Below are 15,290 nucleotides of genomic sequence, written 5' to 3' on the forward strand. Positions count from 1 at the left end.
TCAACAATTGCCAGGTCAGTGGATCTTTTTGAACGATAAGCGTACTGTTGTTGATGGATAAGCTGATTGACTTCCAGGAAGCTCATGAGTCTGCCGTGAAGAATTTTTTCGAATAATTTTGCAAAAACTGAGAGTAGAGCTATTGGACGAAAATTGTTGATAGAGTTACAATTTTTCCCCTTAGGAACAGGAACAATGACTGCTTTTTTGAATTGAGACGGGAATTTACCAGATTGAACGGAAAGATTGTAAATATACTTCAGTGGCGTTAGAATTGAGTTAAGGACCTTTTTCAGCAGAGCAGGAGATATTTCATCAAAGCCAGGGGCTCCCTTTTCTTTTAATTGATGTCCTGCTTCTAAAATCTCTTGATCTGAGAGCGGAGCGAGGAAAAAAGAGCTCCTCATTGAGTGCTTGACAGATTCTTTCGTTGCATTATCTCTAGAGTCAACTTCGTCTTTAAAAAGGTTATTCACGCTTGAGATAAAGTGATTACGGAATGCTGCGGCTTTTTCCTGGTCATCCGAAATGAGTACCTCGTTCTCAACTACATCTCCAACGTAGCTCTGTGGTTTCGTTTTTCTTCCAGGTAGTAGCTTGTCCAAGACTGCCCACTTTTCCTTGCTTGTAATGACGCCTTTAAGTTGGGAACTATAATATTTCCTTTTCTCCGACCTAATACTGTCGGTGACTTTGTTTCTGTACGTTGTGTATTTGTTTTTATCCTCCTCCTTTCCTGTTTCTCTAGAAATTCTTGCAAGTTTGTCCCTTTTCTTTAGCATGTTACAAATTTTGTTTGACATAAATGGGCATAATTTCCATCTTGGCCTAGTGGTCTTTTTATTCCCTGGGATCCTGATGTATGATGCGCATTTTTCGTAACTATTTAGGATATGCTCAAAGAAGAAGTTCGTCGCAATTTCAGGATCATCTGTAGCAGCCACTCCATCCCACGAAGACTGCTGGAGATCATAACAGAGCTGATTGAGAGAGCCTGGAGTCACAGATCTATGAGTGTGCATGATCTCTTCCACAATTTCTTCATTTTCAATTACCATTAAGATGGGACGATGATCAGAAATGGTTGCATCCAGTACTGCATAGGTTAGTGAGCATTCCCCAATTGCGAAGTCAAGAAGGGAATTGTGGGACTCTCCCATTCTAGTCGGGATAATTCCGTCAGTCAGAAGAGAAAAACCATTGGAAGAAATGACATCTAGGAGGTCTTGCACTTGAGAGGAAGAGCTTTGAAGTATGTTAATATTAAAGTCTCCCATCAGCAGAAGACTAAGGGATTTGCTTGTGAAGTGAGATAGAATATTGTCAAGAGTTACAAGGAAACTGTTGACTGAAGCTGAGGGAGGTCGGTATAGACACCCAATCACCAGAGAAGCAATGCGGATAAAAGTGATTTCACAAGCTTGATCAGGCAGATTTGTGATAGGAAAGGCAGAGCATCGCAGATGATTGTGAACGTAAATAGCAACTCCACCCCCTTTAGAATCACATATGCAACTGTGAAAGAGAGCATAGTCTTGAAATCGGACTGAAACTTCAGGGGAGAACCAGGTCTCAGTAAAAACCATCAGGTCTGGATGGAGATTCCATGATGTCAGTTGCGCGAGGATTTCATCATTATGTTTTACAAGACTGCGTGCGTTCATATAGAATACAATAATTGCATCTTTTGATGCTGTAGTAAGGCATAAGTTATTTGGTTTAATTGTTGGCAAGTGACATGGCAGAAAGGTATTTTCACAAGAGTTAGAGTCATTGAAATTCTGGTAGGATGAAGAGATAGATGAATCGTTTATAGAAGTTCTTCCCAGTTCAGATTCCAGAATATCTGAAAAATGCTCGATATGTCATTCCCGTTGACTAGTTTCAATTGCTAAGTCACTGGCTGATGCCCCAGTACGAGGAAGAGGGGGGCGTCCATAGAAATCGGAGGGGGGCGTGCCCTCTATCATTCAACCCCCCCCACACAAAATCACGGATTTATTCAAAGGTAATAATAATACGCCCACGTGGACACCAGCACCTCAGTGAACTTATCCGAAGGGCTTAGGGGTTTTTACTTGAGACTAAAACTAGGTCTTTATGACTATTAATCATAAAGGTCTAGAAGAACCATGCAAAAAGCTGAATAGCTTTACTATTATTTTAGAATACAGTCGAATACTTTCTTTTTGGTAACCAAAAAAATACTATTTTTGGATCATGAACAGTAAAGCTAATTGGAAAATATTAACAACATACAGTTTGTTAATATTTAAATAACAGTCTAAATGTTAACAGTCTCTACAGTTTGGCACTAGAAATAAGTTTAAATATGTTTTTGGGAGTAGAGTATCCAATATGTAAACATTATACATACACTAGTTTTTATTGGTTCTAATATTCCGATGCCATGATTAATCCACCGGTGAAATACCACCACTTTGCTTATTGGAGGCTTGAAGTGGTGAAACCCATGTTTAGTCTCTAGAGCAAAGTTTCCGGCATCCCCCTCCCTCCATACTTCTCCTTCAACCCTAACCCAAGCACGGTACTAAGTACTATAGGTTCTAATACCTCTCGTGTTTGGGGCTCACATAAAAAAAAAATAAAAAAAAAAAAATTATGAATGTCTTCGAGCCTGTAATCAACTAAGACTATCTTATTATTTTGGGAATCTTTTTCCAACTTTTTTTTATTATTTGTATATCTCTGCTTTCTGAAAAATCTCATTAACCATATAATGAGTAGCGTATGATCTTGTGGTGTAGCCGCATCAGGTCCCTCAGTTTAGAGAGGCTCAAAAATAGAAAAATGAGAAAGTTACATAAAAAATCAAAATTGATTTGCATCAAGACCCATGTTGAGATAATACGCAACTGTTGTATACTTACCTTCTCTTGAAACGCAAGTATTATCGATATATTAGAATTTAAGCTTGAGCGATTACTTAGTAATATTTCTTCTACTCAAATCATTTAGACTTAATTTTTTCCAACGAACCTCTGACCATAAAAGCAGCACTGCATTAGAGGAATAATCAGGTCTTGAGTACTGCATGCGGATTTTCAGAGTGTACGTTATACACTCACTGGCCAAAAAATTAGAAAGCTAAATTAAAATTACTGTAACACAGAGCGAAAACGGATACAAAAATAGATTGTGACAAGTTTAATAAGAGGAAATATACATATATTAGATTAGATACATACAAACAAAAAGCTTTCGGTTGTTTTGTCAACCTTCCTCAGTTAAACTGACAGTTAAGAATGGAGCATGAGGGCGTGTACTGCCAATCTTGTACTTGAAGTGCATAATTAATTGTTGGATGTTGAAGCCTGTGGCTGTGATGCATGCGGACGTTGCCAGCGTTTGTCAATAGTCAGGATTGCTGTTTCGATGATAGGGTGGACTTGACATCCACTGTTCCTGTTGACTGAGATATTGGAGCATTTGATGTTCAACGACTCCAATCAGGCGCGTCGTCGATAGTGGCGGGACTTATCCACAATCACGACATCGCGGTGTGGGTCAATGTCGTAGTGGGTTGCCCAAACGTGTTCGGCAATAGCTGAGTGCTCCATATCCGCTAAGCGGATTGCTCTTTTGTGTTCGGAAAGGCGTTTTTCGAGCCGTCTCGCAGTTTCCCCAATGTAGCAGCTAGTGCAGTTACGGCAAGAGATGCGGTAGACCAATCCGCTTTGTAGTAAGGTGGGGACCGGTGTTTTTACCTTAGAGATAAGGGATCGTAATTTTCTGCCTGGGAGTTGTACGCATTTTATCTCATGTGATTTTAAGACCCTACAAACCTGTTGTAATAGGTTTGGGTAGTATGGGATAAAGGCGCTCGCGGCTGAGTCATTATCTTGGATGTTTCTGTTGATCGTTACGTGGCCATGTGTCTGTAGGTCACACCTGTCAAGAGTATTGATGGCATAGCCACACCTCGTAAGATCCGCCTTGACTTTAGCAATTTCGGTGCGCCTCTCATTTACAGAGCTAGAGTGTGTCCAGGCACGAGTTAGCAAGGTTCGTGCAGTGGTAAGAAGATGGCTACGCGCGTGTGCTGACCGGAAGTTGGTAAATTGGCCAGCACTCATTGGTTTACGATGGACAGTTGTCTTCAAGCGCGTGTCCTCGCGCCGGACAAGGGTGTCTAAGTATGGTATGGTGTTGTCTGACTCTAGCTCGATGGTGAATTTTATGAAAGGCGACAGAGAATTGAGGTGGTCTAAGATTCGGTCACCTGAATTTCTGGGGATGACCACGAACACATCGTCTACGTAACGACACTAAAAGATAATGGGATCTGGTACATTTGTAAATGCACGACCCACTAATTCCTCCATCGCGATGTTTGTGTGACCGAACTTACTGGGGAACCCATGGCTGTGCCATGTACTTGTTGGTAAATGGAGTCGTTGAACATGATTGCACCGCCTGTTAAGCACAGTTTAGGTTCGACGTCCTTTATCCTACCGGCAGATAAAGGACGTCGAACAGTCGTAATGAATCGCACAGATTACGAGACAGTCGAAAGTGAACATCCTCGTCAACAGTTGGCTTAAACAGAAGAAACTAACAGAATCAACACGTAATCACCTCCGTGCCCCCGGCCGCCAGATTCTACAATTCTACGGACTACCAAAAGTTCCCAAAAAAGGTACACCGTTAAGACCCATTATCTCCTGTTGTGGCTCACCGAGTTATGAATTAGCTAAGTTTGTCTTGGGACTCCTTTCTCCCCTAGTAGGAAAGACCACCAACACCGTCTCCAACAGTAGTGAATTCATAGAACAGATCCGAACCATTACCATCTCACAAGATCAAATCATGGCATCATTTGATGTAGTTTCAATTTTCACCTACATCCCAGTAGAACTTGCCGTCACATGTGCAGAGCAACTCTTAGATAACGACCAACCCTTGGCAGCAGAACCAAACTAACACCAGACGATATCTCCACCGCCCTCAGACTGTTCTTAACAGGCGGTGCAATCATGTTCAACGACTCCATTTACCAAAAAGTACACGGCACAGCCATGGGTTCCCTGGTTAGTTCAGTCATGGCAAACATCGCTATGGAGGAATTAGAGGGTCATGCATTTACAAATGTACCAGATCCCATTACCTTTTGGTGTCGCTACGTGGATGATGTGTTCGTGGTTATCCCCAGAAATTCAGGTGACCGAATCTTAGACCACCTCAATTCTCTGTCGCCTTTCATAAAATTCACCATCGAGCTAGAGTCGGACAACACCACAGCATACTTAGACACCCTTGTCCGGCGCAAGGGCACGCGCTTGAAGACAACTGTCCATCTTAAACCAATGTGTGCTGGCTAATTTACCAATTTCCGGCAGCACACGCGCGTAGTCATCTTCTTACCACTGCACGAACCTTGCTAACTCGTGCCTGGACGGCGCCTCCGTAGCCAGGTGGGAAGGAGCAGCAGTGCGTAACACACGCTTCTTGATTAAACCGTGGTTTGAGCCCGTCACCACCAAATACGGAAAGATCAGGGTATGACCACCGCATATCCTGGAGCAATATGGCCTTAGTTGCTAATGCTCCTAAAAACCAAATAACGTACACACGAACGTAACGTGCCTGGACACACTCTAGCTCTGTAAATGAGGGGTGCACCGAAATTGCTAAAGTCAAGGCTGATCTAATGAAGTGTGGCTATTCCATCAATAATATCCTTGACAGGTGTGACTTACAGACACATGGCCACATAACGACCAACAGAAACATCCAAGGTAATGACTCGGCCGCGAGCGCCTTTATCCCGTACTACCCAAACCTATTACAACAGGTTTGTAGGGTCTTAAAATCACATGAGATAAAATGCGTACAACTCCCAGGCAGAAAATTACGATCCTTCATCTCTAAGATAAAAACACCGGTCCCCACCTTACTACAGGCGCCTCCGTAGCCAGGTGGGCAGGAGCAGCAATGCGTAGCACACGCTTCTTGATTAGACCGGGGTTCGAGCCCGTGACCACCAAATACGGAGGATGCGGAAAGGTCAGGGAACGACCACCGCATATCCCGGAGCAATATGGCCTTAGTTGCTAATGCTCCTAAAAACCAAATAACAACAACAACCCTACTACAAAGCGGATTGGTGTACCGCATCTCTTGCTGTGACTGCACTAGCTGCTACATCGGGGAAACTGGGAGACGGTTCGAAAAACGCCTTTCCGAACCCAAAAGCGCAATCCGCTTAGCGGATGTGGAGCACTCAGCTATTGCCGAACACCTTTGGGCAACCCACCACGACATTGACCCATCCCGCGATGTCGTGATTGTGGATAATCCTGCCAATATCGACGACGCGCGTGGTTGGAGTCGTTGAACATCAAATGCTCCAATATCTCAGTCAAAGGAACAGTGGATATCAAGTCCACCCTATCATCGAAACAACAATCCTGACTATGGACAAACGCTGGCATCGTCCGCATGCATCACAGCCACAGGCTTCAACGTCCAACAATTAATTACGCAATTCACGTTCAGCCGACTAGCCGGGTGGGCAAAGTGCCTACCTGCCAACCCAAAGGTCGCGGGTTCGAAGCCCGCCTCGGGCTTGGATCAAAGTACTGCAAAAATCTTGGGAGGTGCATTATGGCCACAGAAGCCGATGCGCCAATAACTACCAAAAAAAAAAAAAAAAAGACAACTTCACGTACAAGCTTGGCAGTACACGCCCTCATGCTCCATTCTTAACTGTCAGTTTAACTGATGAAGTTTGACAAAACAATCGAAAGCTGTTTGTTTGTTTTTTGGTTTTTAGGAGCATTAGCAACTAAGGCCATATTGCCCTGGGATATGCGGTGGTCATTTCCTGACCTTTCCGCATCCTCCGTGTTTGGTGGTGACTGGCTCGAACCCCGGTCTAATCAAGAAGCGTGTGCTACGCACTGCTGCTCCTTCCCACCCGGCTACGGAGGCGCGGGAAAGATGGGATGTTTCCAATTATTTTCAAAAAAGTATTATTGTTGGTGCTCGTTTAGCAGAGGCCAAAATGGAAAAAAAAGGAAATCACAAGTGGGTCGAAAGCAATTATATGAAGAGTATACAATGAGTGGAAGACTAAAGGAGACTGTGGCTATAAAAGGAAGAAATGATACATGAAAGTAAGAGCGGAATTTAAATATTATTATATATATATATATGTTTTTTTTAGAGAAATGATGCAGATTCAACTCAAATTAAAAAATATATATTTACTAGGTATCTGTACACAAAATATACAAATGTTCTAGTACAATATAATACAAATTTTAAATCTCTCTCACTTCAACACCAACTATTCAATATGACTTTTTATTTTATTCTTTTCTTAGCTGATTTCTAACCACACATCACTAAAGCAGTCAAAAACGTTCCAAATTACAGCATTTCTGGTTTGAAAGCCAATAAACCATATACAACAATTTTAGAAATCAGGTGTCTTCTCTAGTGGCACCATCTGGTGAGTGATCATAAAGCCAACTCATGGAAAACTTAATAGCTTTCCCAGCCTGTTGAAACATCCGTGGCCAAAAGATCAATTGACATGATCATAGTTAAAATTAACCTTTTCAGCTTGCTACCTCGAAGTCATTTCAGAAATTCTGTCCTGTTTATAAGGCTTTTCTTGAAACTTTAATAGCCTTTGACAAGACAAATTGAATTAGTTACTCCAATATCGTGAGTGTGATACTGTACAGAAAGTGGGGAATGGTGTTCTCAAAAGACGTGCGAGTTAATCCAGTCTACGTACTCTGAGATCTTGGTATAGACTCCAGGTAATTTGGCTCTTGCACATCCCACACCCCACGAGACTAGACCCACCAGTATAGACCGGCCATCCTTCTTCAGTGTTAATGGACCGCCGGAGTCTCCCTACAAATGAAATCATTTACGAAATTAATTTTACAAAATAAATCAAATTTATTTTAATTAAATTTATTTATATTATAATTATGTATATTATAACAAACATGTTTAACTTTTCTTATATATAAGAAATTGGTTTCGCTCTGGTGTCACAGTTTTGGTGGAACCTGAAAGTTTTGTTTTTGCAACATTTATATATACATATTACATAAATGCGTACCAATATACTGTGATATTTATTTGAGCTTGTAAAATTCTGGATTATTTATTTATTTTATTTTATTATTTTTTTTGCAAGCTACTAAACGGAAGTTTTAAGGTGTAAGTTGTTTCCAAAGGAGTTCTGCTGTATTTATGGATATTACAAAGTTCAAAGCAGACGAATTATGACATATTTGCTAGCACCAAGTTTTTCAGTGCACGAAGCCTGTTTTTGAATGCCTATGCATGATCAAAGCAAACAAGAGTGAGAGGTGGCATATTTAGACAAGAGATCCGTTGCGGGTACCTCATTTCGCTGGGGTATTTGTAGGTCATCAGCAGAGGATGATTTCGTGATAATCGTGAGTGTGTCTTTTGTTACACCTCGAATATGGGCAGAATACATTAATCTTCATCATGATTGATATATCAAAATTGACGGATGGAAATGATGCAGTGTATCCTAACATATACATAGTTGTTCCCGTGCCATACAGTGAAAACCTGCCAATTCCCATCTACTTTTTTGGAGAAGAATCTTCAGAATTGGATGACGAATCTAGTGAACAGGTTCAAACTGCACCTCAGAATCCTGTTCAAGTAAAGCGTAAAATTTTCGTAATCAGAATTATGACTTAGTGCGGGAGTGAAAACTAAACTAAACCAAAGCAGAGCTCCTCACATCTCCTTTCCGAGAATAGAAACTATTAGATCCCACTAGTTTCCACACATAGAAAAATGCATGTCACTTCTGCACAGTTCCTTTGATTTGATTGGTCTTTTGTAGAGAATTTGGTATTAGTCACAGTCTAACAGAGTGGAGTGTTTTCTGTTCAACGTTTGAAAACTGTATTGCTTCTCGATGGGAAGTATTCACAATATACATGTCCAGTAGTGCACTTAGAAATTGGAGATGGGGCAGCTCGTGCGTTCCACATTGGTAGCTTTTACAAACTCAAAGAAGACTACGGAAATATGAAGCATGTGTTAGATAAGATCAAGTATGGCCAACGTAAATGGGATTCCATTTGTCTTTGTGGAAGTGGATGGGTTGAATGAATTCAGGGAAGAATTAGAAAAATTCCTGGAAGGTACAGATGGGTGAACAGTATAGTGGTTTTTTTTTTTTTTTTTTGCCTGATGCTATATAAGCTTGCTTTATTGCAGCATTTGCTATTGTCTGCGGGGACTTCAAACTGCTGGAATTCCTTCTGGGTGTTCAATGTAGTTTTTCATTAAGTTCCCTTACTTTTTCCTCCTCCGGAATAGTAGAGCAGTAGATCAGCACTACAGGAGAAGATAAATGGTCTGATGGAATTGACTTGCAGCTTGCCGTACACCTGATATCTGTAATTAAATTCTACACTTTCTTTTATGCGATTTCACCAAAAGTAATGCACACACCTGAAACATAAAAAACTTTCCTTCTCAACAAGACCTTAATTTTTTTTTTTTTGTTTTAACTAGAGATTTATATTTGCAAAAGTAAACAGCTTCATAGTTCATACATATATTTGCACAAATCTTGCAACTTGTATACAAGTGCCAGTACGTGTATTTATTGATTATTAATTTTAAGACTATTTTAAACGGTTTACTAAAAGCGTCACTTTACCATTTAAATTTTACAATTTTTATTAAAACCGTCATTTTACTGTTTTTTATATAATAAAAAAAAGTTATGTGGATTAGACACTTCCTATAGTTAGATTTTTGTACTTTTCTAAAACTTTTTGGTAAACTTTTTCACCTGCAAATTCTTCGGAATTTTGATAGTTCAGGTCCTCGCTAAGAGATGGCGCCAACGACAACAATTTATTTTAATTCCGAATTGCCCTACTCTATGTCTATACCGAATAAATTATTTTAAATACGATTTTGTTAATGCTCATTTAATCATATATTCCCATGTTTAAGTTAAAAACAACTGCTTTTTATTTAAAATAATAATAAAAACAAACTAGAATTACTTTAAATTAGATTTACCATAATTTCATGGGGATATGTAATAAGTTAGGCCAGTGTTTCCTAAACTGGGTCCGCTAACCCCTGGGGGTCCGCGAAACGTTCAGAAGGTATCAAGTAATATGTCTTTATTTTCCTAAAAATATATTGATAGAATCACGAGTTTCGATATAGAATATTACTTATTTTCGATACAATTGTAGGTGGTAGATGACTTTCATCAACCGGTGAAATACCACCACTTTGCTTATTGGAGGCTTGAAGTGGTGAAACCCATGTTTAGTCTCTAGAGCAAAGTTTCCGACCCCCCCCCCCATACTTCTCCTTCAACCCATGCAAGGTACTAAGTACTATAGGTTTTGATACCTTTCGTGTTTGGGGTTTTCATAAAAAAAAAAATAATAAATAAAAATAATATGAGCGCGTTCAATCCCCACCACTAGTGGGCGTTTACACTTATGAATCCTTGACAAGGTCAGCTAATAGAAAACAGCTTGCAGAGTTATCCTGTAACGTTGCAGATTGAAGCGACTCAAACATTTTATACTCCTTCCCACAACATACTTGTGTGAAAAGACATTCCCTGCTATCTTATACACAAAATCAAAATACAGGATTAAGTTAAAACGTAGAACCTGATTTGAGAGTACAAGTTAGTATCATTGAGCCAAATATTTTAGAACTGGTTTCTTTAAACAGCATCATTCTTCTCATTAGCTAAATTTATACAAAAAAAAAAAAAAAAAAAAAAAAAAGTTAGTAAATTAATAAGAGGAGTTTACCTCAATATAGTACGTGGAACACTTCCGTATGATACCCTCCAGAAATTAAAACGGAAAAAACGAAAAAAATCGACAACTTACCGGTACATTAAAGTAAAATATAAATAATTAAATAATCAATTTAACACAATTCAAAATCAATTTAAAACAATTAAAATTCAAATTAACGCAATTAAAAGAATCTAACGAAAATATATTCTTTTAATTGCGTTAATTTGAATTTTAATTGTTTTAAATTGATTTTGAATTGTGTTAAATTGATTATTTAATTATTTATATTTTACTTTAATGTACCGGTAAGTTGTCGATTTTTTTCGTTTTTTCCGTTTTAATTTCTGGAGGGTATCATACGGAAGTGTTCCACGTACTATATTGAGGTAAACTCCTCTTATTAATTTACTAATATTATTATCAACGTAGAACATATTGAGTATTACAGCTCTGATTCATACTATACAAAAAAAATGTATAAATGTGAAAATATTTAGTTGAAGTGTTAATTGTTTTATAAAAAATACAATATAATTAAAATGTAAAAAAAAGTCATTTTTTTTTTATTATTTTTTTAACTTTTTATTGTATACATATTTCAAATTATTCGTTCTGTGTGTAGCAAATATGATAATAAATATAGTTTTTATTATCTATAGCTATGTAAAAATAAGAATAAAGTTGAATTGTTTCACATATAAATATATGTATGTAGCAGTCCGCAAACTTTTTTGATTTTTGAAGGGGTCCGTAACATTTTGATTTCGAAGTAATACAGAATTTTTAATATTTTTATTAATTTATTGAAACATAAGATATTGCACGTATTCGAAAATTTGGTGAACAGAAAATTTATTCCGATATGCACCACCTTGCAAACTATCCTGCCAGCGCCCATGGTCCGTAGCAATCAGTAGTAGTGGAACCACTGAATTAGGCACAAAAAAAAAACACTATGTTTTCGCTTATTTATAAATTAATTAGTTTATAAATACATTAATATAAAACTTTTTTATGAAATTAAGAAGCATATGAAATTAGGAAATCATTCTTGAGCTGATTACATGGATTTACGTTATGGAAGATTTCTGTATATCAAACCATTTTGGTCAGAAAAGTATATTCAATTTAGGGTTACCGGAACAAGTAGTCACATGCACCCATAGTATATTACGTCTCTAATTTTCTATGAAACTACCGGAGTTTTTAGGAAGAAAAACCATACAGTCTTCGCTCGAAACCTAACTCTGCCATAGAGTGAAAAAAAACCTCGCATTATTGACGGGATTCGAACCCAGGCCGTTTCACAAATTTGTCACTAAAGTTTTGATTTCTTGTTAGTGAAGGGCATGCGAAGGTAACCTTATTTGGAAGACAAATTTTTATAACCTTATCTGGAGGAGAAATTCCTTCAATGAGAACTATTCGGCAAATTTTATAATTACTGAAATATTACAAGACTGTTAGGAAGCATCAGAAATGAATGATAGCTGTGGGTGGATCGGCGTGGGACTTTATTTATTTAACACTGCAAAAGTTTAATTTTTACCTATCACCAACTTCGTTGTTTTACGGAATTTGTTTACATTTATCCTTTCTAAGGACAATTTCATAAGAACGGTTTTTTTTTTTTTTAACTTAAAATTACGCTATGGTTACTTTTTCTTAATCTTTCATTCATTTGTCATGATTTATCATCAGAGCATATAGCAAACAAAGCACTTGTTTTCAGTTCCTATCTATTTTGGTATACAGACGAACTCGTTTGACCTCCAAATGGTAGAATTTGGTCTATCAGGTAGAATTTGCGTATTCTAAGTTCTTCTGTCCATGATACAGCCCCTATCTATGATATTTGCAGAAACCGCCGTTCCTAGAAGCATTATTCCTGGTATTCTTTTTTAAAGGAAAGAAAAGAAGAAGAAAAAAAAAACAAGTTCTACTCCCAGATTTTAGTTCTGTATTACTATTAATAGGACCCTGACTGCTGCATCTTAAAGCTTTGACTTTTAAACTGAGGCACAACGTATTCTTAAATTATTTCTTACCTGACAAGAATCTTTTCCTCCATTTTCAAAACCAGCGCAAAGCATCGTTGGAAATATGGTCTCCCTTCTTCCGATACTTTTGTACCAGTCCTGGCAGACGGAATGGTCAATTATTTGCACATCTACCACTTGAAGGACACTAGGTGCTCTCCTTACACCTATAAAAAAAAAAGTCCTTGTTTTATGATTGTCATTATTATGAATGTCATTTATGACAGCTTTCCACTTCTGTAAACACTATGCATTCTTTACATGACTTTAAAATTTAAATATTTTTAACAAAATTATTGTTGTATAACTGTAATTTTTTTTTTTTTATAGTGATAGTTGCCCTTCTGGCCTTAAGTGCTTATTTTCATGTTTTTTTTTTTTTTATCATCACTACACATTAGCACACTAGGCTCTTAAAAAAGATAACGCTTTTTTTTTTTTTTTATTCACATGAGTAACCACAGCCTTAATCATCAGATCTCAGCCCGACTGAAGTGGAACGAGTTCGCAGTCGGCGTTCCGCTGCCTCGAATATGAGGCAACCCTGGGATGCAGGCGAATCTGTGGGGCACAGCATCCCTCTGAAACGCTTTCATTGCCTTGCGGAGTCCATGTCCGTCTAGGTGCAAGTGAGGCTATCTTTTGAGAACTGAAGGTGCTACTCGCTATTAGATTTGTTGTACCTAATGAACTGGGTACTCAGGTGTATGTACTCACATAAGGTAGATTTTAACTATTATTGCTTAGGCAGGAGCAACAGAAATCTATTTATTCCAATAGCAAACGTTGTAGTAGAATTTCCGATTAACTTCATTAAATAAAAAAAATAAATAAATTGCAGCCATTATCAACCCGCTGCAGGATCGAAGCCTCCTCAACAATTCATGCTGGGGGAAATGGACCATAATCTGCCACGCTGGTCCAGTGCGGGTTGGCAGATCGACCGTATTTAGCAGGTCAGGGGCTTGAACCCCCGGTCTACTCAAAGAGCGTGTGCCACTGCACTCCCTCTCCTGGCCACTCGGCTACGGAGCCCTTTAATTACGTCACTATAAATCTAACATTCGCAATTTCTCAGGTTAGTACCACTTACCATACTGAGTTCTACCCCAACCAGTAACTGAAGCCGTCATTCCAGTGAAATTGTCTCCTTTCTCTGGCAGGCACACTGGGATAACATGTCGCCGAAATATGACAGGCCTCTGCAGCTCCAGTATTGCTATGTCGTTTTGGTATGTTGCAGGGTTATAACCGTGGTTCACTACTTTTCTGCGGACAGGATATTCTTCGTGGGGATAGGGTTCTGTAGTCTCCCGGATGTTGTGTTCTCCCACTCGAACCCTGAGACCTGATGCAGGGGTCCTACAAAATAAGAAAACCATAATTAGATGAACACATCTTAAAATATTGTGCGTTCTCAAAGTCTAAAACAGTGTTCTAGCCTTTGGAACATCTTCACGAAGACCACAATTGTGGTCTTCGTGAAGAGGTTTATTATGTGTTATTAATCATGATTAGCTGGTTGGTTGTTGTAAGGTTTTAAGGAACTTAGGCCATATTGCACCATATATAATATATCTATAAACTGTGAGTGTTCTGTGGTCGATTTACTGTTTGCTGGACGTAAAACCATGCCATCCTCGCCTGAGACTGACTAACTCAGCCAGGAATTTTTATGGGCCTTTTGTGAAAAAGGCTCATAAAAATTCCTCGTGTCATTGACAGGATTCGAACTCGGGTCTTTTCCCTGGTGTCGGGAGAGCGGTGATTATACCAAGTGGGCTCATGATTGGCTTTAATGTATAGTTGTACATCAGTAAATATTGCCAAGGCATGTGATATTACTTGCCCTCGATATTATTATTAATTCAGTTTATTGATTTTTACAATCACCCCTGTTCAACATGCAAGCTAGTGGGAATGAAAAAAAAAATGATAGTTACATGGGTTATTTATATTACAGTAATATTTGCAACTGTTATTTGATATATACATAAATGTAATGAAGTTAAATACAGTATAAACAAAATTGGATAGTTTAGATTCTAGAAAGTTTTCTAGAAATCTGATAAGTTAGCATCAGCAATGGCAAATGATGCAAGAAAGCAAGCTTATACAGCATCAACAAAAAAAAAAAAAAAAAAAACCTATCTCTGTGAAGAACAGTATAGCACTACAAATGGGCCAGATATGTGTGTGACGTAGGTTTGTGTGTATTATGTGTGTGTTCTGTTCTGGCCTCTTTGGCTACCCAGAAGCATCAGTCACCTGGACAGATGATTCTGGGTACTCGTCCACACCACGGGAAGGTGGGCCAGTCCCAGTATATATCACGTAACGTCTCAAAAGGGACTCTGACCCACCTGGTGTTGCCAGCAGGTGGGCTAGGATCCTCTGGGGGGCCCATTCCAGAGGGACTTCAGCAAAA

The 15,290-nt window shown here is 38.7% G+C and overlaps 1 protein-coding gene across 3 annotated transcripts in view; it reads right to left on the reverse strand.

Annotated features, from left to right (window-relative positions):
* Window positions 1-7,542: 7,542 nt before the first annotated feature.
* Window positions 7,543-15,290, reverse strand: part of LOC150075312 (trypsin-1-like) — a 54,160-nt gene continuing 46,412 nt past the window's right edge. For all 3 annotated transcript variants that reach the window (XM_090388706.1, XM_090388709.1, XM_090388708.1), the window contains exons 7-9: window positions 13,956-14,224; window positions 12,872-13,029; window positions 7,543-7,890 (exon numbers count right to left, since the gene is read on the reverse strand). In XM_090388706.1, coding sequence (XP_090244832.1) covers window positions 7,735-7,890; window positions 12,872-13,029; window positions 13,956-14,224 — 583 coding nt within the window. In that variant the 3' untranslated portion in view covers window positions 7,543-7,734. The remainder of the gene's footprint in view (window positions 7,891-12,871; window positions 13,030-13,955; window positions 14,225-15,290) is intronic.

The sequence above is a fragment of the Mastigoproctus giganteus genome, chromosome 14, assembly GCF_048544385.1.
Source record: "Mastigoproctus giganteus isolate SK-2022 chromosome 14, ASM4854438v1, whole genome shotgun sequence".
In the NCBI taxonomy this organism is placed as follows: Eukaryota; Metazoa; Arthropoda; class Arachnida; order Uropygi; family Thelyphonidae; genus Mastigoproctus; species Mastigoproctus giganteus.